Source organism: Triturus cristatus, chromosome 6 (assembly GCF_964204655.1).
Source record: "Triturus cristatus chromosome 6, aTriCri1.1, whole genome shotgun sequence".
Taxonomy (NCBI): Eukaryota; Metazoa; Chordata; class Amphibia; order Caudata; family Salamandridae; genus Triturus; species Triturus cristatus.
Window position 1 is genome coordinate 979762936 of NC_140589.1, and position 22144 is coordinate 979785079.

At 43.7% G+C, this 22144-nt stretch overlaps 1 protein-coding gene across 50 annotated transcripts in view; it reads left to right on the forward strand.

Moving 5' to 3' along the window:
• The window catches only part of LOC146820883 (uncharacterized), a 1936624-nt gene that overhangs the window by 743542 nt on the left and 1170938 nt on the right, over positions 1 to 22144 (forward strand). For all 50 annotated transcript variants that reach the window (XM_085611721.1, XM_085611696.1, XM_085611722.1 and 47 more), the window contains one exon: positions 3978 to 4055. In XM_085611721.1, coding sequence (XP_085467847.1) covers positions 3978 to 4055 — 78 coding nt within the window. The remainder of the gene's footprint in view (positions 1 to 3977; positions 4056 to 22144) is intronic.

Here is a 22144-nt window from a genome sequence, read left to right on the forward strand (position 1 = left end):
AGCACACATGACTAACAAGATAATAGTCTAATCCGACAAAACAAATGTATCTGCCTCCAGACATCACATCAGACATCTCTTAAATCTGAATATATCATATCAGATTTTTTTTTTATCAGTGTTCCGTCCTTGATGATTCTAGAGTGTTACATACGATTTGAACTATCTAGTTCCTCATCCAATGCAACATTGACTTCCCCCATCAAACATGGGGGGGATATTGAGCCAGTCTATGTAAGAGCTAGCAACTTTTCTCATCCTATTTTGGTCTGTATTATCAGATTTCAGTTAAGGAGTGAAATCCATATATTAACTGAGCCACTGGTCATCTCTCACCAGGATCAACTTGCTTTATCAAAACGTTGAAACCTTGTCCGCTCTAAACTAAAATTGATGTACCCTTACATGGTTATTCTTTGCAGAGAATGTAGCAATGTCTAACCAGCCAGGAGTTATCTATATTCATGTCTCTGGCTCAGCCAGACATGTCCCTTATGGGCAGATGATATCCACCCCTTTGGCAGATATATTCCAAGACTCTTTCATTTTCATCTGACTCTCAGGCCATTTACAATTCCAGGTTCTGAACTTTGAATTGGAACTAGCATTATCATCAAAATCTGTTCTTTATTCTGATGCATCTAGACATCACTTGGTGATATGTCATTTATTAGTCTTTCCAATGCTGTAAGCCAACCTTCCCTTATCCTCTCCTGCTCTTCCTTGGAGAATCTCATCATTTTATAGGGATCCTGAAAGGAGACTTTTGTGCCCACTCCACCCATCGCGACAACCAAAAACTTAATTGCCTCATTCTATATTCAGTTCTGAGGCCCTACTGCTAAAGGTTTGCTCACGTTTCATATGGGTATGTGTACAAGAAGTACTGTTTTTCGCTATGCTCTCAAACCAACTCAGAGTTAACAGCTGCTCTGCCTCACTGACCTTATACAATGTGCATTTTGTTGTTCACATTACTTTTAGTGCAGGTGGGATTTTTAATTGTACTGTTGTACCCATATTTCTGAATGCCTCCATCGTTTTCCCAGCTCCCATCTTCTGTCTCTGGTACCTGAAGATAAATCAAACTAGAAATTCAAATTAACAGTCTTAGCCTATAGATTTTCACAGTAATGGAAGCTGATAAGGCTTTGTCTGTCAGAGTATATAATACACAATTAAATAAGATTTTCCTTGGCTTGGATCTAGTTGGGTTCAACTTAAATGGATCTCTGTGTGTGCAGAGAATATTCTTACAAATCTTGTCCACAAAGAACTCTATCAAGACAGTAACCTTCAATATCTTGACCACAAAAGATCTCTTGGCTGCCTCCACAATAATATTACTCCAGAGATTGTTAGGCCTTGACAATTCTCAACCATCTCAAACTATTTAACAAGAGAGTGTGCTTCAATATTTGTTTTCCTATGTGTTCATTGAAACTTTATCAGATGGCTCCTGGTAGAAACTCATGATTATGATCTTTCACACAGATCCTCTGGCTACCTGTCAAGGCTGCTTCATTTAAGCACTTCCTTATAAGGGGTAAATGTGAACATCCTGACATAAGATACTAAATTACCTTGAGCGATAAAGAGAAGATATCACAAAAGACTCCATCTGGGGATAATCTATTTGGGTTTTATTATGCCCCTTTAGAATTTCCCTCTTCTCCTGTATATTTTTAATTTATGTGACAAGTCAGCTACCTTGGGGCCACTAAAGAGGTACCATCGCTAAGCAATGGAGTTGTATACACTCCTAGGACCTACTGTCTCCCAATCTCCACATTCTCCAGTAGATATTTTTTATGGGGTATCTGACAGGGCAGAAAAGAAAGGTCATAGAAAAGATTATGGTGAAGGGCACTAGACTCTCCTATTAAGGTGCCTATTAGTTAGGGAATCTCACCATTGATCCCCGTCCCCACACAATACTTGCTTAGCCCACTATGCTTGGTATTAGAGATCTGAAAATAACCCTGATTGAGCAGGTATGTAAGGATTTATCTTTATTTTGCCTTAGTTCAGAGGTGATCTGGTTTTCAGGGAACTGCTACTGGATCCTATCTCACTCTGATGCTGTGTCTTGTTTTATTGGGATAGTATTTACCACTTTGACCAGATTAAGTAATCCTATTGAAATTGACATAGTTGTCTTCCTTAGATAGCACAACAGGTCTTGAGCTTCCTCTAAGAGGCCAGCACCCTTCTTCTTTGTTGCCAGGGCTACCGATTTTATGAAAGTGGAATATTTGTTGAAGGGAGTGAGAACCCATTTCAAAGAAAAATCACAAACCTTGCCAGGGTAAACCACAAACGTTACTAAATAGAGCTGTGCTTAATTTTCTGGTAGTTTGGCACAAAAGCAGTCAGGTTTAATTTAGAGGCTATGAATAAAGTATTTGTGCAGCAGTCAAACAGTAATAAATTAAAAACAAAACACAAAGGACAAGCCCCAACAAATTTTGAAAAATAGAGAATATTTTAGTGAATAAAATAATATAACAAACACACCAGCACTTTTCAGCTGTATATGTGTTGTAATTGTCTTTGTTTTATTGTGCTTTTTTCAGTGGGGACCCCATGCACTGTTTTGTAAGTTTGTGACAAACCTTGTTTAATTTGAATTATAGATACAAATTAATATCTTTTTTTGGCTAAAAACAAATGTGATGGTCATGAATGCTCATAAATCATTGCATTGATTTATGAGGTTAGTTAGCTTTTCTATTGGAAATTTCTTCAAATTATACAGATTAGAACTATTCTAAAAAAATCATTACCGCTGATTAGCAGATGTAAAGTGTGTAGAGCCCTAAAGGCAACTAAAACGGGTTCAGCAACAGACTTTCCAACACCAATTAAAGGAGCATAATGTACTCTTTTTCCACCAAGTTTTCTATAAATCTTTCTGAGTATTTACTGTCTCTGATCTCCCATCCAACTCATACCTCTCTTTGATTTCTGTAGCCACTGCTGCAGTTCTAAGGGCAGGTCCCGGTCATTTCTCAGTCTCGGTAGTTGATAACAAACCTTCCCTGTATGTTCCAAACAAAATCTATTCCATTACAAGCATGGCTAGGGGGAAGCCTCTGTCTCAGGCTTGGGTTCTAACCCTCGTCTCCATCACAGACGTAATCCCTCTTTTTCAGGCATCCCAGTAGAATTTTGCTCCAGACTCAGCCAGACTCATCCTGAACCCAATGTCTACCGAATAAAGCACATCAGATGACCAAACAGGGACGGCTTTAGGGTAGTGCGACTGGTGTGGCCCCACTGGGCGCTGACCTGTGGAGGGGGGCTCTGACTTCAAGGGGGCGCTATGTTAAGTAATAACTTATGATTGAAGAGATGAGAAGCACTTTTGACCGGTGGTATTGAGATAAGCAGATTAGGCAGGGGCACCAAAAATTATTGTCGCACTGGGCGCCACCAGCGCAAAAGCCGGCCCTGTGTCCAAAGACTGGTGACCCAACACAGTAGCAGAAGTAATGCAAAGACACTTAAAAAAGCTCATCTCAAGTCCTAGTAACATTTTTAAAAAACTATTTTCCCTGTGGAGAGAGTTATACGTGAAGTATAGAAAAGCAAAGCTCATACTGCCACTGAAATAATCAGCAACAGGCCATCTAGAGCTGGATGGAGCCGCAACTTATGTTTCTAGCAAACAGCTATCATGACATCCCGCCCCCTCCCCAACCACCATATTTTGACAGGGATACATTTCCTCAATAGGTGAAAAATTAGAGCGAATTTGTCATTAATTTAGGGGAAAAGAGGCATAAATGGGATCGGCGCAATCAGAGCTTAAGCAGCCATTGTTGTTCAGTTAGCATTTCTATATTGTAGTGCTTTTACTTTTCTCAGTTTGGTTTCATCCCATTTATAAAACATTGTCACTATACATTTGTGAACATGAGCTTTGAAAGGACCTGGTTTTCACCCATTTTAAACTAGTTTATTTTTGTGAACAGAAGTAAAAGCAGTAACGACATCTCCATCACTGCCTGCAAAAATATCAATAAAGGAGGCTGCCAGTCCTACTGTTAAAGGTAAGCCTACAACCCTTTTTTAAATGTCTCATTGGCATGCCTTCATAATTTGATTTCTCAATAATTTCTTTAAAAGGCACTAAGCAGGCCTAATGATTTCATATTTCATCAAAGAACAACCAGAGACTTTCTTTTCCACAGAAGTAAATTGACAACCTGTACATTTAGAAAAGTAAATAATGCACAACTCTACACATTTGTTTTGTTATACCTCCTCCCAATTATGTTTTGAGTTTATTGCATCAGCCTCAAATGAGCAGCTATGCGGCGGACATATTTAGCTCCACAGATGATGAATATGTTGCTATTTTGGGCCTGCTTTCGCCTTTTGTCATTTGTACTTTACCCATCATTCTAAAAACATTCAAATTTCATTACCCCAGTTGTAATGTTTGGATTTCATTTGTTTTGGTGTCATTTTATTTATTAAAAATTGTGCACGCATATTGATGTTGCAGTCCTCCTCATATCATGTAGCCTGTATTAGTCGTAGTACTCCTTGTGAAGGATTTTGACTGTGTCCACCTCAACCGAGCCTTTATTGTGACTTCCCTAGGGTGCATCAACCCTACCTCCTACTCTATGCCCTCCAGTTTGCCCACATATCTCTCCCATCTCACTCTGAGCTTGCCAAAAGTATATGGTGTCTTATTGTTTAGTGTTTTGAATGTGAGGGATATTGTCCATTTCCCATTTATTTGTTGACTTCTCTCCCTTCTAAGGGTGCATATTACGGCATCTCTATCCTTATCAGTGCCTTTGCCTGCCAGGAATGTTTCAGCTGCTCATACTTCAACAACTGATTCAGGTGCAGGTGGTAGTCATGCTGCATAGAGGAAAAGGGCATGATATCCCCACCCTCCAACAAATCCCCTACTTTGGAGATGCCAATAGTGTCCCACTCCTCAAACCCCTGCTGTTTCCCCAGTTCGCCAAGCCATGTTCCTACCCAGAGGGGTGTTTTCCTAGTGGCTTTTCATGCCCATCCTATTGTTTTGATGGCCTTACTCCAAGCCACCAAGCCCACTTGGGTCGGCAGTAGCAGCTGTTGGGTCCCCTTCTCATCGTAGAGATAATGTAGGTGGTATCTAGTCTCAAGCGGAGCTCACACAAGCCTCTTTGGTCGACTGGTCTTGGGTGGCAAAAATCCAGTTCTTTATGGTGATTAGGTTGGCTGCTGAATAGTAGGCCTCAACATTTCCCCTTTGTATGGATTGCGCTGCAGTGTTTTTAGCGACACTCTGTGATGCCCTCCATTCCAGAATAGGGACCTCACCTTCCCCTCTATTTTGGTGAACCTGTCTTGTTGGATATGATAGTATGTGTTCTGAAGAACATCGAGCAGCTTAGAGAGAATTATCATTTTGAAGATTGCCACGTGCCCTGAAGGGTTAGGAGCAGCTGCCTCAATCTCTGAGAATCCAACTGGAAGTTTGATATCACCTTGGAAGTTTGATATCACCTTCCCAGGTTACAGTGGAGTCACCCCTCTTTCTGCGGTGTCACACAGATTGCCGGGTATTTAAAACCCTCTCAGGCTACTTATGATCTCTGTGGGAATGCTGACAGGTCCACCGGCCCCTGTAGTTGATATAGCACAAGTTTTTCCCAATTGGTCTTCTAGCCAGATTGGGCACTGTAAACCTCGAAAATCCAAAAAATCACTGGAAGCGTGGTTGTGGGCTCAGAAATGTACAAAAGGATATTGTCCATGAAGAGCTATATTTTCCCCTCCTACTTGTCTGCGGAGGTCAATTTAAACCCTTGAACCCCAGAACGGTCTTTCACTGTGCATGCCAGGGATTTTACTGCAAGCATGAATAAAAGTGGGGGCAGAGCACATCTGTCTGGTCCCCCTATCAATCAGAATCTCGGATAACAACACTCCATTCACTCTCACTGCTGCAACAGGTGTGTGGTACAACACTGCCACCCAATTCCTGTACTTGGGGCCAAACCCAAACTTATTGAGAAAGGGCAAGTAAACTACATTGAATCCCTCTCCGCATCCAGTGGGAGAAAGACATGGTGAGCCTGATAGCCACTCACCTCTGCCACCCAGTTGGGTGCTCTTCCCAAGTTGAGCCGCATTGATTTTCCAGGCATGAAGCCAAGTTGGTCTCTATGTATTAAGGATGTGATGACTTGCAGAAGGCTAGTAGCTAGGATTGCAACAAGGATTTTGACTTCAATATTCAATAATGAGATCAGACAGCAGGACTTGCACCACTTCTTGGGTTTACCGTTTTTGGGTATCACTGTAATGGTGGCATGCTGAAGACCTGGCGGCAAGGTCCCTTGTGCCCTTGCTTCTCTGAACAAGTTTAGCTATAGGGGCCCCAAGAGTCTGGTGTATCATTTATATAGCTCAGCCTGTATATCGTTGGGCCCTGGGGATTTGTCCAGCCTCAGTTTTGAAATCGTCGCCTGAACCTCTCTCGTGTGATGTCTCCCTCAAGCGCCTCGCTGGCCTCTGTATCCAACACTGAGGTGGGAACCTTGGCCAGATGATGTGCTATACTAGCTGGGCTGTGTAGAGGGTGCAAGACCGATAGAATGATTTAAAATAGCGAGCAAACTCCTCGCTATTGGCTACTCCGTTTCCAGGACTGCCCCTTCTGGTTTATAAAATTCCTCACCCAGAGGGTCTCCATTTCGCTCCTACTCAACCACACAAGGAGCTTGTCTGCTTTGTCTCCTGTTTCATATAGGTGATGCAGTGTGGCCAGAATTTGTTTCTTGGCCCCTTCCTGTGCCAGGTCCTAGTATTCGGTTTGCCAAACTGCGCGTTTTCTGAGGGTAAAGGAGGTCTGTAGATGTCCCCGGAGCCCCCTCCAGCCCTGCTTTTTATTATCCACTCTGTCATCCCATCCTGACTAACATAGAAGAATGAGCCGACAAGCCCCTTGCCAAGTATTCAGTTCAGTTGATAGCCACCACCTCTTCAGCTGGGACAACCCCATAATCAAGCCTAGAAAAGACCTTGTTGGCCCCCAAGAAGTAGGACTATCTTCTTTCTAATGATTGCCTACAGCTCGTTAGATCTGTCAGGCCTACTGTTTCAGCAAATTGCATGTGTATCGTGGCCTGAAGAGTGCTACAGAGGCCCCTGATCGATCAATTTCTGTGGCCATGACATTATTAAAGTCCGCACCTATTATGTGTAAAGAGGAAGTTGTCTCCAAGAGTATGTCCATGAGCATAGAAAACATGGGTACCTGTAATCTGGGTGGTGCATACACACTCAATAGAATCATCTCAGTCCTTCTCCAGTGACCCTGTACCCCGCAAATCTACCCTTGGGTCAATCTGTTTTCCTCACTCAGAATGGGGGATTCTTTTTGATCAATATGGGATCCTGAGGTGTAATCTGCATATACCAGTGTGGTACGGGCCCCCTTGCCCAGTAAACTGCAGCCTGTCCTGGTTGCAATTGCTTTATGTATCGTGCCACTAGGCTTCTATTGTCTTTGTTACCCAAACCATTAACATTCAATATCAGGACTGTGAGGCCTGTGTCCTCTAGGTGATTGGGCTGTGCCATATGTCCTGGGTATTCCACTGTGTACCTGGGTGTCTTCTTCTAAGGATATTTATGAGCAGCTGTGTTGGTGTCTCCTGTCTGAAAAAGAACAAAGGCTCGCCTCAACAACCCCCCCCACTCCCCACCCCTAACTTCCGCTCTGAGTGCATAAATACATTACTAAACTGAACTCGCAAGGGGAGTGTGAGATGTCTGTAGCACCCCACCCTTCTTCAAAGCACAAACCCCTACAATAACTGTAAATTAATTATAAATTTAAAGGTTCACTCTTGACTCCCTCTGAGAATTTTGGGCATGTGGGTACCGGTCAAACTTTTTAACGCCGGCTCTGGCTTACAATGCAGTCACAGATGCGTTTCCCATTGAGTCTGCTACTGGTTAAGCTGCAAGGGTTGTATGTCGGACTTGTTCATGTTTCAGAGTTGCAATCGCTATGGAAAGTGGGTGTGGTTAATCCGAGACAGATGTCAGCCCCCCTTCCTAGGAGAGAGGTTTCCCTGAGGTGCGCTTTCTCTTTTCTTTTTTGATGCCAATCTTTGATCCCCATTGGTGTCAGAAGGTTCTCCTGGCTTCCTCTCATGCAGAGGTGTGAGCAACAGAGTCCCTCTATGGCCTGAGCCCTGGAGTGGCCACTTCTGCTGGCAGACAGTTTGTCCTTTGGCCTAGCACCTTCGTCCCCTTCCTATCCCAACAGTCACAGGTGTTCCTCCAGCAGTGCCCAGGCCTCCTCCGATGAGTGAAAAAAGATAGACTTCCCCTGGTAGAGCGCCTTGAGATTTGCTGGGGATAGCCACATGTAGTGCAGTTGAAGTGCCTGCATCTTAGTCTTCACTGAGCCAAAGGTGCGGTGCTGTTGTTAGAGTTCTGTGGCCAAATGTACGACTCACCAGTTTGCGAGTCGGAAATTGCGTCTCATTTGCGTCTTGCAAATTGTGATGCGCAATGTGTCTGAAACACTGTTTGCCATTCCCAATGGGGTCAAAATTGCATGTCTCATGCATATTAATGATGCTGTCGCAATTTGAGACCCCATTGGGAAGGGCTGGTACTCCCAGGGATGGAGAACACCATGTTTGGGACTGCAATTAAATAAAGCAGTATGTTTTTTTTTTTAAATGCAGTCTGTTTTCCTTAAAGGAAAACGGGATGTATTTAAAAAATAAGAATGAAACTTTTCAGTTTCATATTTTAAGGTCGGGCAGTGGTCCCTGGGACCACTGCCTGCCCTTAAAAAATATTTTGAGAGCCTCTCACAAAAGGGAAGGGGTCCCCTGGAGACCCCTTTCCTGTTTGCGAGTGGTTTACCACCCTTCCGTGAAGGGTGGTATACATACCTTCAGGAGTCGCTATTAGGAAGGGATGCCCTTGGACGCCCCCTTCCTAATAGCAAGTCGCTAATCTGTTTTTGCGAGTCACAAATTGATTTGCAACTCACAAAATAGGATTTGTACATGGGCCAAAACATTTTTGCAGTCGCAAACGGGTCTAAAACCCATTTGTGCCCACAAACAAAATTAGTACATCTGGCCCCTGGTGTATAGTAAAAAAATACTAGGATTTTTGAGTTCTCGTGGAGGATTCCTCCTTTGTGGCATACTTCCATCAGGATCATATCATGGTCTTAGAAATTCAAGAATTTAACTATCACAAGCCGCAGAGGCCATCATAAAATAGGAGTCACTTTCAGCCAGCATTACAGTAACCCTACCATATTTGTGCCCTCAACTCCCTCTGGTAATCCCATCGTACACAGTTTTCAGCATCTTCCAGCCTCCAAGCCACATCCTTGGCAGTAGCCTGGACACCACCCATGACTCTCTGGAGCGCCAGGACTGTATCCTCCAGTTCAGAGATCCTTGTCTCCCTTGCCATGGCCCTTTCAGCCACATTGCATAGGGCCCATTGCAGCAGGAATACTTCCAATTGCACTTCACCTATCCTTCTTTCGAATGTCTCTCGTTAGGTGGATTGTCAAAAGCAGCATTACATTGTCCAGCATAGTTAATGATTCCATCTCTGGCTCCACTGATGAGGCAACCACCTTGATGTTGTGGTCCATCTTTCCCTGTCAGGAGGCCTGGGGTCTTTATCGCTCACCATTGTCTTGGGTTGATTACCCCTCAGGGACTAGATCTTAGTGCAGGCCCCTCCCAGTGGGGGCAATCAAGCTCTGAGTGTCTACACCCTTCTTTCACCTCAGTAGGGTTATCCGTGTACATCTGGCTACTGCAGCCCCGTCTAACGTTACAGGGCTGCTCTACAACACCACAAGATGAGGTAACTTGACAGTCCACTTCTCCCCCATTGGGGGGTTCTAGCCATCATCCCAGGACACGCAAGGCGTGGCAGCCCTGTCCGGCAGGCTACTCCCCTCTGTGCCCCGCAAGATGACTCCACCTGCCTGGCTTTCCAGAACCTCAGCACAAGAGGGTGCAGAAGACTTCAGCCCCTCGATTGTCTGCAATGCTGGACACTCAGCCACGGGTCCCCTCTCACCGCTCTTTCTGTGGAGAGTAATTCCCCCCTCCCATCCACTGCCACCTCACCAGAATGCTGGAGCCGCTGTGTTTACTGTTCAGGAATGGGGAATGCACGGTGACCACATCCACTGGAGACCGCTTCTCCATGCCCTGCAGGGAGACTTTACCCACCTGCCAATCATCCCAGATTCCATATCCAGCATCGGCTCGCTGTGCTGGGACCTCAGCCTGGACGACTCTGCTTCGATCCCTTGTGCCTGACAGGGTCTGTTGAGGCCTTGCTGCTTGTCACGCGGGGGGGCAGGCTGCTCCCTAGTCCATAGCACAAGGAGGAAGAGGGCGGGGGACAGTTTTGACCCCTTTGTCCAGCACTGTGGTGGTCAAACAGCCTCTGCTCCTCTGCCGCCAATTTGCTCCCACTGGAGGGAGATCTCAGCTCCAAGCAACCATCTTACAGGAAACCGGGGCCTCTTTATTCATGGAGCCAGCTATCACGTTGGTCGTTGGCAATGGAAATAGCAGGATTGAGGTAGGATGTAAGTCAGGCCATCGGAGCCTGCGTAGTTCACTGCTAGTCGGTCATCTTGCAGTGAGTTTTGAACATTTTTGAAATGATTACTGCTGGTGTGCTACAAGGACCGTACACTATATAGAACCGATACTGAAATGCAGAGTTTTGTGGCAAACACTGCAACCCCATAATTTTCCCCAGGAAAATGATGGCACGTCAATGGTGTCAAAACTTACCTGGGGAACATTCTTCGTAAATACTATGGGAATTTTGGTGAGGTAAGCGCCAAAACATTCATGCTATGCCCAAAAACCCATTATAAGTGATCATTTTTGCACCTGATCAATTCCAAATACAAACTTTACCAAGTGTAGTAATTATTACATCCGATAACAAGACTCTGGTTGTAAATGCCAATGACTGTTGCTGAAGGTAGAAGCTCTGGCACCTCCTACCTTCTGTCTCCCATCTACTCTCCCTTCCCAAATTGTCTTACTCATTTTATTCCTTCCATTTCTTTCTTTTTTCACTCTTATTCCACTCACACTTGGTTTTCCTTATCTTCATTCTTTTTTCTCTCTATTTCTCTTCATTTGCAGTGCTGTTTTTACAGTCTTTCATCTCTTAGAATTACCCACCTGTGACCATCCCTGCCACTTTAGCCTTCACACTAATTTCCTAATGTTTTGCATTAAAGTATGTTGGTAAATCATGAACTCAATGAGGCAGTTGTGTGAAGGTGCTACAGATAGTTGTCCCCTTTAAGAGAGCTACCTAAATATCATCACTTAGTTGAGTGTTGATCCAGTAGAGCATACAACTTGACTGAGAATTTCAGAGAAGTACTACAGACACCAGAAGCAAGGCCACCAAATCAATGGCATCAAGCTTTACATCTGTGTTTTTTTGGGGGTGCAATAGGCATTTTATGAGAGCTGACTGCTTCCAGAGGAACTCCGGTTGCTGTATTCTCCAATTCTGGCTGCTGAAAAAAGACTTATTTTAGTGGTTCACTCTATATTCCATCCAAAGGTTCCATCCAAAGGATGATCAGTAAAGTGTACTCCCTGAGAGAGAAATTGCAATGAGTGCACGATTTGTAAGCTTTAATGGTCCTGAAACAATGTCCATTCACTCATTTCTTTGGAGAATGACCATCCACTGCAAAGAAGGAGTTTGCCAGCACACCATCATATCCATCACATTCATTACCACAGATGGGACCACTTGGCACCTTCTGAAATACCAGTGTTTAATGGACACTAACACCTTCTGCAAATGGGAGATTGCAGTGGTTTATTACCCACTGAGGCATCTATATATGGATGCTGAATCAATAAATTGCCTGGCATATTGCATATGATATTGTTCAATCCTTGACCCCTAATCACATAAGTAAACCACTTGCCCAACTCTTTGCCGATAAAAGTATCTGATTTGCTGTAGAGAATCTAGTGGAATTATGAGTAGAGACAACTGTGATATCCTTAGCATTCTTGCTGCGAAAGTCCATTCTAGAAACTTTTATGGGAAACTACAGCTGAAGATTCTGGGAATTAGTTAGAGCTGTTGGGGGCTAGGCCTAAAGTGCTTCCAATAATTCTTGCCTTACCAAATCTAACTCCATTCTTTATTTGCTGAGCAGGGAACAGTTCTACGTCTGTGATCTAGGAGCTGCCGAAGTTAGCGTCATGTATAGATTGGAGGCGGTCTCCTGTAGGAGAAAAGTTCAACTTTGTGTTTATTACAATAATCCGCCATCACTCTACGTTTTACGGGTTGGTTAAGTGATTTTGTGTTTAAGGAAAGTATGTTTGAAGGAGTAGTTATCATGAATAGGAGTAGGTTCTTTGTGAGCTAGAATGTGGGTCTTGTGAGACTAAACATTGGGTTGATTTGGGGGTGTCTCTATCCTTTAGGAGTGTGTGTACTGAGCTGTTGTCGGTTGTGTTGGGTATGTGGTGTATTAAAAAGAAATCCAGGTTACCAAGGAAGCTGTGAGAGGTAGAGAAAGGAGTGGAGAGAGAGGAGGCAAATAAGAGATCCTGTGGGGAGGGAGAATAAGGTAGGCGAAGTAAGGATAAGGGAGAAGGAACCAAGCATTATAAACAAATCAATAAACAAGAATTTAATAATGCCATACCTAACCCACCCCCCACCTAACCCTAGAAATGCACTCCCCATATTTCATGAAATAGGCACTTCCTGGGCCACATAACAGTCTCCTATTTGAATCTAGCAGAAGTATAAGGAGTGGAGACAACTGTGATATCCCTAGTATTCGTGCCACTTAATTCCATTCTAGCACGTTTTATGGGGAACTTCATCCGGATATTCTTGGAATGAGTTAGACATGGTGAGGGCTTGGCCTGAAGTGCTTCCAAAAGTTCTTAACTTACCAAACCATTGCTAAACCCAGCTCATGGTCATCATTACACCTACAGAAGATACATCGGGATAATGACTTGTATAGTAATGGCATTGCGTGGTAACAACGCGATCATATTAACAACCTCGTTGTGATTGTATTGCAGAGTAAAATACACCTTGTTATGGTATATATTCGATGTAATCAATCCATTGATATTTTTTATTGTGGCTATAAGACTTTTGTTTTTGGTATATTTTAGGTAGTTGACCAAAGTGTTCCTTGCTTTGTAACTATTGCAGAGTTTACCCACATTCCTAACATCAACCCATTTACGCGTCCTCTTACTAAGAATGTGATTGTACTCGTATTGAACTGAGTGGAGTGTGCTTAGGACCGTCGAGCCTTTGGTATGCCTGAGCTTTGAGAATAGGGTGCATATCTCTGTCTCCAATCCCTGAAGGCAATTATATATTTCTTTGTTTTTTGTTGACATGAGTTATATCAGTGTGCCTCTCAGGGTGGCCTTAAGGGCATCCCATCTTATGGTGGGGTATGTATCGTTGGGGGGTTTCTTTCAGACAGTTTTCAATGGCATGTGCAATTTATATTTTAGGTAAGGATAATGTAGTAGTTAGTCGTTTAAGCACCATTGTCTGGGAAGGGGTATTGAGTCATTGAGGGACAATTGAACTGTCACGTATACATTGTCGGAGACCATTATTGGTTCAATTTTTGGAGATATTCAAGTTGGAGAAGGGATTTGCTTACTAGAATATGGTCTATCCTCAAGAACAAGTGGCGTGGAGCTGAGTAGAAAGTATAGTTGGATCCTGTGGGGTTGTGAAGGCGCTATATGTCTACAAAATTATTGTTGCAGCAGAGTTTCATCTGTTTGTGAGAGCTGTTACCTATACATTAATGTGGCAAGATCCTGTCAAGGTTCCCATCCATTGGGAGGTGGAAGTCTCCACCCAGAATCACACCTAAGTTATCCAGGCTTTTGGCAAGTTGTTTGTTTATGTCTATACAGAAAGTTATGGCATTGTCGTTTGGTGCATATGTATTAACTATAAAACATCCCAGGTCTGTTTTCTTTACTTTAGAGATAAGCCAGCTGCCCTGCTTGTCGTGAGTGTGAGATATCACTGAGATGTCTGTCTTTTTTGCTATTAGAGTGATAACTCTGTTCTTTATTTGCTGGACGGGTCAGACTTCTACGTCAGCGATCCAGGAGCGGTAGAATTTAGCGTCATGTATAGATTGGAGGTGGGTCTCCTGTAGCAGAAAAATGTCACCTTTGAGTTTATTACAATAATCCACCATCACTCTACGTTTTACTGGTTGGTTAAGCGATTTTGTGTTTAAGGAAAGTATGTTTAAAGGAGTAGATATCGTGAATAGGAGTAGGTTCTTTGTGAGCTAGAATGTGGGTCTTGTCAGAGTAAACATTGGGTTGAGTTTATGACATGCGTTATGTACCTGAGGGCATTTATAAACTTTTGGAGGTGTCTTGGTCCGTTCGGAGTGTGTGTACTGAGCTGTTGGGGGTTGGTGTAATACTTGGCATGTGGCATATTAAAAAGATATCCAGGTGACCAAGGAAGTCGTGAGAGGTAGAGGAAGGAGAGGTGAGAGAGGAGGCAGGTAAGAGATCCAGTGGGGAGGGAGAATAAGGTAAACGAAGTAAGGTTAAGAGAGAAGGAGCCAAGCATAATAAAGCAATAAACAAAAAGTTAATAATCCCATACCTAACCCACTCTCCACTAAATCCAAGAAATGCACTCCCCACTTTTCATGTAATAGGCACTTCCTGGGCCATTTGCTAAACCCAGCTCGTGGTCATCATTACAACTACTGAAGCTACACCAGGATAACGGAGCCCTCATATATTTCTAATCTTGCCACTGTCGGCATGATCCTTGGGATCAGGGAAAGCAAGGACAATGCCAGTAGTACTAAAGGGCAAGCTAGAATAGGGCTACTGAAAATTAAAAAAATGAAAAGTCTCACATTGTTCAGGGACAAAAGTGAAAGGGTATACAGTAATGGTGTGAAAATAATATTATGTTACATCACCATTTTATAAATAGGCATAATGCATATTGTGTTCGAAACACAGGAACACGTTAACAGAACTTTAGGAAAGACCTTTTGTTCTGCGCCCAACTTAAAATTATATTTCTGTATTAATTGCTGCAAAGGAGTTCCACCATCCTTTGCTTCCTAGCATGTGTCATAGAGAGCTGCCTACATTTCTTATATAAGTTATTTAAAGAAATTTTTATTTGTATCAACAGTGAATTATGAACCACATTAAGAGATAAATCCAGGAAAAATCATTGCTCTGCTCCTGAACAAGCATACTTTCTATTTCTTCATAAGGTTCCGTCAATGTTAAAGCTATTTGATATTGTTTTAAAGTTTTGTTTCGAAAGTCATCTATGAAATGATTTAGGAAAAGCAAAAATATCACATTTTCTATATTGAAAACCTGTTGAAGTGTAAGTTATTTCAACTATAGAATAAGATTTATTTATTTTGTGCTTTATAGAGCACAAACTTGACCCGTTAAAATATCACAGCGCTTTAAAGGATTAACAATTTGTATACGGAAGACTTAGGAAGGGGGTGGAAACATTTGGGATAAAAACAGGTATAAACATTTTACAAGAGCGAGAGGTCCAAGAGCCTATGGGTGGGATGCCCGGAGGAGCAGGGTGGATAGCATCCGGTTAATCCAAGGTGTGGCAGTAATAGGATATTAAACAAAGTCGCTAAGGTGAATGCAATGCAAGAGTTAGGAGAGGAATCTGCCCATTAGGAAGGTTTTGGCCTCCTTTTTAAATCATGCCAGAGATGGAATTCTTCTAATGGCGGGCGGGAGTAAGTTCCATATTCTTGGTGCAGCCCCAGAGAAAGCCCGATTGTACGTTTTTTTTCTTCCGCAAACCTGGAGTCTGGAGCAAGTGGTCTCTGGCAGACTGAGAGTTTCTGGCTCCTCCGGATACCACAAGTTTCTAGGTGAGAAATGCAGGGGATTTAGTCTAAAGAGCCTTGTGAGTGATACAAGCCAGTTTCAGTTGGATTCTGGCCTCAAGAGGAAGCCAGTTCAGAGCTTTCAGGTGTGATGAGATGTGGTTGAATTTCTTTGAACCTGTTAGGAGTCTGGCGGCAGCGTTAAGGCAGGCTTTTAAGGGTGCCAGGGAGATCTTGGGTAGACCTGAGAGGGTAGAGCATCTATATTCAAGTCTGGAGATGACTTGTGCCTGGACTGCCATTTTTAGGTTGGGAGTGTCAAGGAAAGGTTTGAGTTATCTTAGTTAGCGCAGGTGAAATCTGGAGGTTTTGGCCATCGCATTTATGAGGTCACGCATATTCACGCTGCAGTCTAGGGTTATTCCAAGGGATTTGGCAGAGTCTACTATGGTTGATGGGCAGTTCAAAGCTGTGATCACCTTAGTCAACTCCTAAATGTCAGGATTGGTTTTGGGTGGGGAGATTAGAAGAAATTCCGTTTTTTTTGTGTTAAGTTTGAGCTGGTTAGAGGTGAGCCATTGGACAGTCAACTTCAAGGCCTCATTCAGAAGAAAGAGATTTTGATGTAGATCGGGGTGTTGTCGGTATACATGTGGTAAGAGATATTGGTGGTGCGTAGTTCTTCTGCTAGCAGTTTGAGGTAAAGATTGAAGAGGGTAGGGGACAGGGTTGATCCTTGGGGGACTCTGACCTTGATCGGAGAGAAAGTGGACAAGTTACCATTGATTAGGAATCTCTGAGAGCGGTCTGGAGGAAGGACCTAAACCATTCAAGAACAGGGCCATCTAGTCCCATCCTGAGTTTGAGGCGTTCAAGGAGTTTTTCGTGGTTGACCGTATTAAAAGTCGAGGATAGATCTAAGAGGATTAGGAGACAGGTTTTGCCTTGGTCAAGGGCTTGGAGGGCATTTTCCACGATGTGGAGAATGGTGGTTTCAATGCTGTGCCCAGGCCTGAACCCGGATTGGAAGTGGTCTAGCAGGTGGAAGTTGGTGATGTGTTGGCTCAACTGCTGTTGCACACATTTCTCCAGAACTTTAACTAGGAGTGGGATATTGGATCTAGGTCTAAAGTTGTCTGAGGAAGCAGGATTCAGTGTAGGATTTTTTAAGATGGGGATGACTTGACTGGATTTTAGAGAGTCAGTAATTGACCACTGAAGAAGGGAGGCATTGATTATTGTAGTCCAACTAGGAATGATAGATTGAGAAGCGGCGGCTAAGCAGTTAGAGGGGAGTGGGTCATTATAGTGGTTGTTTGGGTTTAACCCCTTGGCTACGGCAGGAATTCCGCCGCAGCGCTGGGGGGGGTTTGGGGGCAGTGCGGTGGCGCTGTGCTCATGACGGAGCCACTCCGTCATGAGCCACGGTTGAGCTGTGCTCATAACGGAGTGGTTCCGTCATGACTCCGCCCACTGCGCTAATCGCCCGCACAGGCGGGGAATCAGCGCAGCGTGGGAGGAGCGGCGGCCAACGGCCGCAGCATGATGGAACCACTCCGTCATGAGCACACGGCACCCGTGGCTCATGATGGAGTGGTTCCGTCATGAGCGCTGAAGGGGTTAAGAAGGATAGAATTTTGGAGACGGAATGGTCATCATAAACTTTGAAATTGGACCAGTGTGCTTGGTTTTTGGGTCATGTCTGGGGGGGCAGTGCGGAGAGATGAGGCAGTTCCGGAGAAAGTTGGTAGTAGGTAGCGGATCTAAATTTGTTTCCTAGGGCAGTAATTTTATCAGAGGAGCAGGAGTAAAATCCCTTGCATGTTATTAGAGATTTAGGGATTTCTTTAGAGGTTTTAGCCAGTTTATTAGATTGGTGTTTGACCATTTCGAAGAGCTTGTGAAGTCTGTTCTTGGTGTTCCCCAGTTATGATCTGAAGAATTCTTTTTTTGAATTGAGGATGTTCCTATTATATGTATTTCTGGATTGGCAGAGAAGTTTTAAATGGGCGCCTGAAGGGTGCTGTCTCCAGTTTCTTTCTGTCTGCCGGAGGGTTCTCCTTTCATTGTTGAGGGATCCATTGAACCAGGGGTTTCTGTCTATGTTCGGGTTCTTTTTAGTTTTAGCGGAGCAAGATCATCAAGAATGTTAGATACAGTTGTGGTATATTATTCTGTGAGGTTGTTGACCCTTGTGATATAAGGGGGGGAGGTCAGTCTCGCAGCGTGTAGCCAGTTTCCAGAGATCGAGGTTCTTAGTGTCTCTAACCCAACATTTTGGAATCACAGGTTGTGGTGCCCTTATCTTGTGGGTGCCAGGTAAAAGGAAGGTGATTGTGTGGTGGTCAGACCAGTCGCATGGGTCTATAGAGATAAGCTTGACTGCTGATTCCTTAGCAATGATCCAGTCTAGAGTGGCGCCTTTCGAGGGTGTTGGGAGTGTGCAGGTGGTTCAATAACTATATTGAAAACATCACACTGTGTATTCTGTATATTTCTCTGAGCCATAGTGAGCACGAGTGACTGAGCAAAAGGTTCTGATCTGTTTCCATGCTCACTGAGGAGTTAGGGTTGTCGTGTTCAGTGATTACCAGAAACTATTCACTCCCAGGTAAGGTTATGGAGGCTAATGGTGGGTTTTGTAAATGAAGCAACGTCCTTGTAGGTAATCAATCCAGTAGCCAGTAGTGTAGACTATGTAGGTTTATTCAATTACAGGTAAGATGGTACAGCCCCACCGGGAACAGCATCCTGCTGCTCAGCGCCACTCATTCCAACTGTCCACTCATCCAAAACCATGCACTCATGAACATTCTATTGCATCACACGCACACAGGCTGAGTAGCAAGGAACTAGGAGATACAGGATATAACACATCTCCTTCCTTCAGGAAACAATAAAAAATAACAGGAAACAAAATGAAAGGAAATACACATTAACACCTCCCGTACATGTAAGCAGCTAATCCTAAATCACAAGGGAAACAATCACATTACATTACATTAATTATTCCTTTCCTTAGGTAGTGAAATAAAACCAGGTCACATAAGATCACAAAACAAGAATACTTGCATTCCTAGTATTGTCAAGGAAGATGATATAAGATTACGTCACATTGCATGAATCATAACATTCCTTGAATTATAAAGGAAGTTCATTGTAAAGACAGAACACACTTCTAGATTACACACTATATATTTGTGTCTCTTGTGAGAGAATACCAGATATATATGTGGCAGGATGCAACCTCCACACCCCACAACTGTACTCACTGCAGGAGCACTACAGCACACCACATCTCGCTGGACAGAGGAATGCATGTGTTCCCACTACAGCACACCACATCTCGCTGGACAAAGGAATGTACCTGTCCCCACTACAGCACACCACATCTCGCTGGACAAAGGAATGCACCTGTCCCCACTACAGCACACCACATCTCGCTGGACGAAGGCACACACATGTTCCCACTACAGCATACCACATCTCGCCGGACAAAGGAACACACGTCTTCCCACTACAGTACACCACATCTCACTGGACAAAGGAACGCACCTGTCCCCACTACAGCACACCACATTTCACTGGACAAAGGAGCGCACATGTTCCCACTACAGCATACTCACTTGCAGGCCAAGGACCCTCATGCTCCCATGGCTGCACCTCAACTGCAAGAAAAAGGAACTCTCCTTTTCCCACTTCTGCACATCACGCTGTACAAAGGAATGCACATGTTTGCACTACAGCAAATTATAGGTATCTATATCATAGACAGTTCAATATTAGAGGACCTCAATGCCTGCTCAGGATATAATCCAAACCAACATAAAAGGGACACTTCTCTTGCTCAGCTCAGGGTATCATCCAGCCCAAACCATTCCCACACACAGGGAATTATGAAGAGTATACAGGGTATTATTCACAGAATACAGGGTATATTTCAACCCACTGACCACCTGGTCACAAAGTAATACCTAGCCCAAGCACATTCTAACACATAAACAAATATCAATGTGCACCTCAAAATGTAATACTCACTCATATTGCAAAAAAAGAGCACATGCACTCATCCAACAGTGCAACCATATCCACCTCCTGCCGGCATGAACACATTCACGACAACAGACTACAGCTCCATAAGCATGGTAACAAATCAATGCAATAACCTTAATAACAATGTGTAAAGGCATGGTATTAGAAAACAAAAAAAACATAGATGCCATATGAGAGTAGCTAGCAAAACAGTCAAATGACTGGTGAGCGACTTCTCACCTGAGGCCACCATCAGAATAGCAGGAGTCCACCACTGACTTCAATTCATTGCTTGCAAGACTACTCCTCTGGCTGATGAATTCTGATCACTTCAGAACAATAGCATGCCAGAGTAAACTTTTCCTCGTGGTGACCACCAGCACATCAGGCAGCATAACGAGCATTGCAAAGATACAGTGCTGCCCCCCTGTCACGATGTTTACAAAGCCAAACCAAACTAGCTGATGGTACGCGCTGTGTAAGTTCTGCGTGACTGCTGCAAGCCACAGACAATCCTCAAAGGCTGGTGCGTACCCCTTGAATGAGCTCAATGTGACTGTATTGGGCTCCAGTTCCTGTTGTGACGTCACAGCGGTTCCAAAGCTAAAACCAAATATGCTTATGGAGGCGATAGCTCCAGGAAAAACGCAGTAGTTTAGGAAAATATCAGCTGACGGTTACACGGATCGTGCCTTTGCTCTTTGAAATTCAAAAATCCACAACATTCCCTTCTTGCTAGTGGTAGACACAGAGCAGCTGGCCTGTTATACGTCAACTCTCCCGGGGCTCGAATTATGCCCCGAATGCCATTTCTTCAAAAAGATGATGTACACAACTCACCATGACACAATATTGTGGGTTAACATTACACACGTATTTGTACCTTCAACTGCTGCTGATCTGGCATAAGTGCACTTCTCTCCTCACCAAAATCAGTCACACATGGAGTTTTCCCACCTTGCTGTACCAATAACTGCAGCGCTGCCAGCTCATTGAAAGTGCACTTCCTAAATCAAGATTACTGGCTGGTCCTAGAATAAGAAAAAACAACAGTTGATGGACAGAATGCAGAACAATATCATACATTCACCCCAGTACGGAGATCTGGGCCTAAATCCATCGTTTTTTTGCTCACCATGCCATTCCAGTTTGAACCCAGCCATATGCAAATCAGTCTTGACCCTGTGCCTCATGGGAACAGTCCAGCCCGAACTGCCAAGCCAGGTCCTTCCTTGACTGGAAACAAGCATCCTAGGACCGGTTTTGGGGTTTCCCCCCTTTACACACAGGATAGCTTGAATCCAGTGGCATGGAGAGCACGGGACCTACGTCTGGGCATACCCGTCCCACTCGGGGTGACAAATGCAAAAACAACAGTTGATGGACAGAATGCACGATTAAAAAATCTAATGTCCTATGCTTCTCCAGCACTCATAAAAAACGACCAAAATTTGTTTGGAGGATAAATTCTTGTACTCTAACCCAGGTGGATGAATACAAATATTTGGGCATCCTACTAGATCGCCAATTAAACTACAAACATCATTTAGACCTTGGGAACACAAAATCAAAACAACTTCAATTTGCTTTCAAAACCATACAAAATAAACTAAGCGGAAGTTCAACCGGTCACTTGCTAAAGGTTGTAGCAGCAAAATTTCTGCCTTCAATCGCATATGGCTCGGAAATGATGGCCACCAAGGACTCTAAAACGCTAAACCTTGCCCAATCAAGATTGTTTAAAAAACTCTTCTCAATTCCGCGACATATTTCCCAAGCGCAAATATGCCTGGAATACGGATCAATAAACCAGATACCGGCCAGACAAGGGGCCCTTGCCAAATATTTTTGGCACATGAGGGACGCTGAAGATAATACGCTTGCCCATCTCTGTTGGGAAGAGGTCGAAAAACAGGCTAGGCAGACCAATTCCACATGCAAGTTTCTTAGGCAAGCGCTTCTATCGCTAAACCTGGAAGAAGCTTGGCATTCACAATTGTCATATTCTGCTTTTAAACAAATTACATACAAAGCCGTCAAACACGCATCGTTGCAAATAGACAAAGCATTAGTGGCTGGTAAAAATCATGCCTGGATCGTGATGTCAACATATAAACAACTGAATCAACAAACCTATTTACAAGAATGTTTCATTGATCACTATAAGAGGAAACT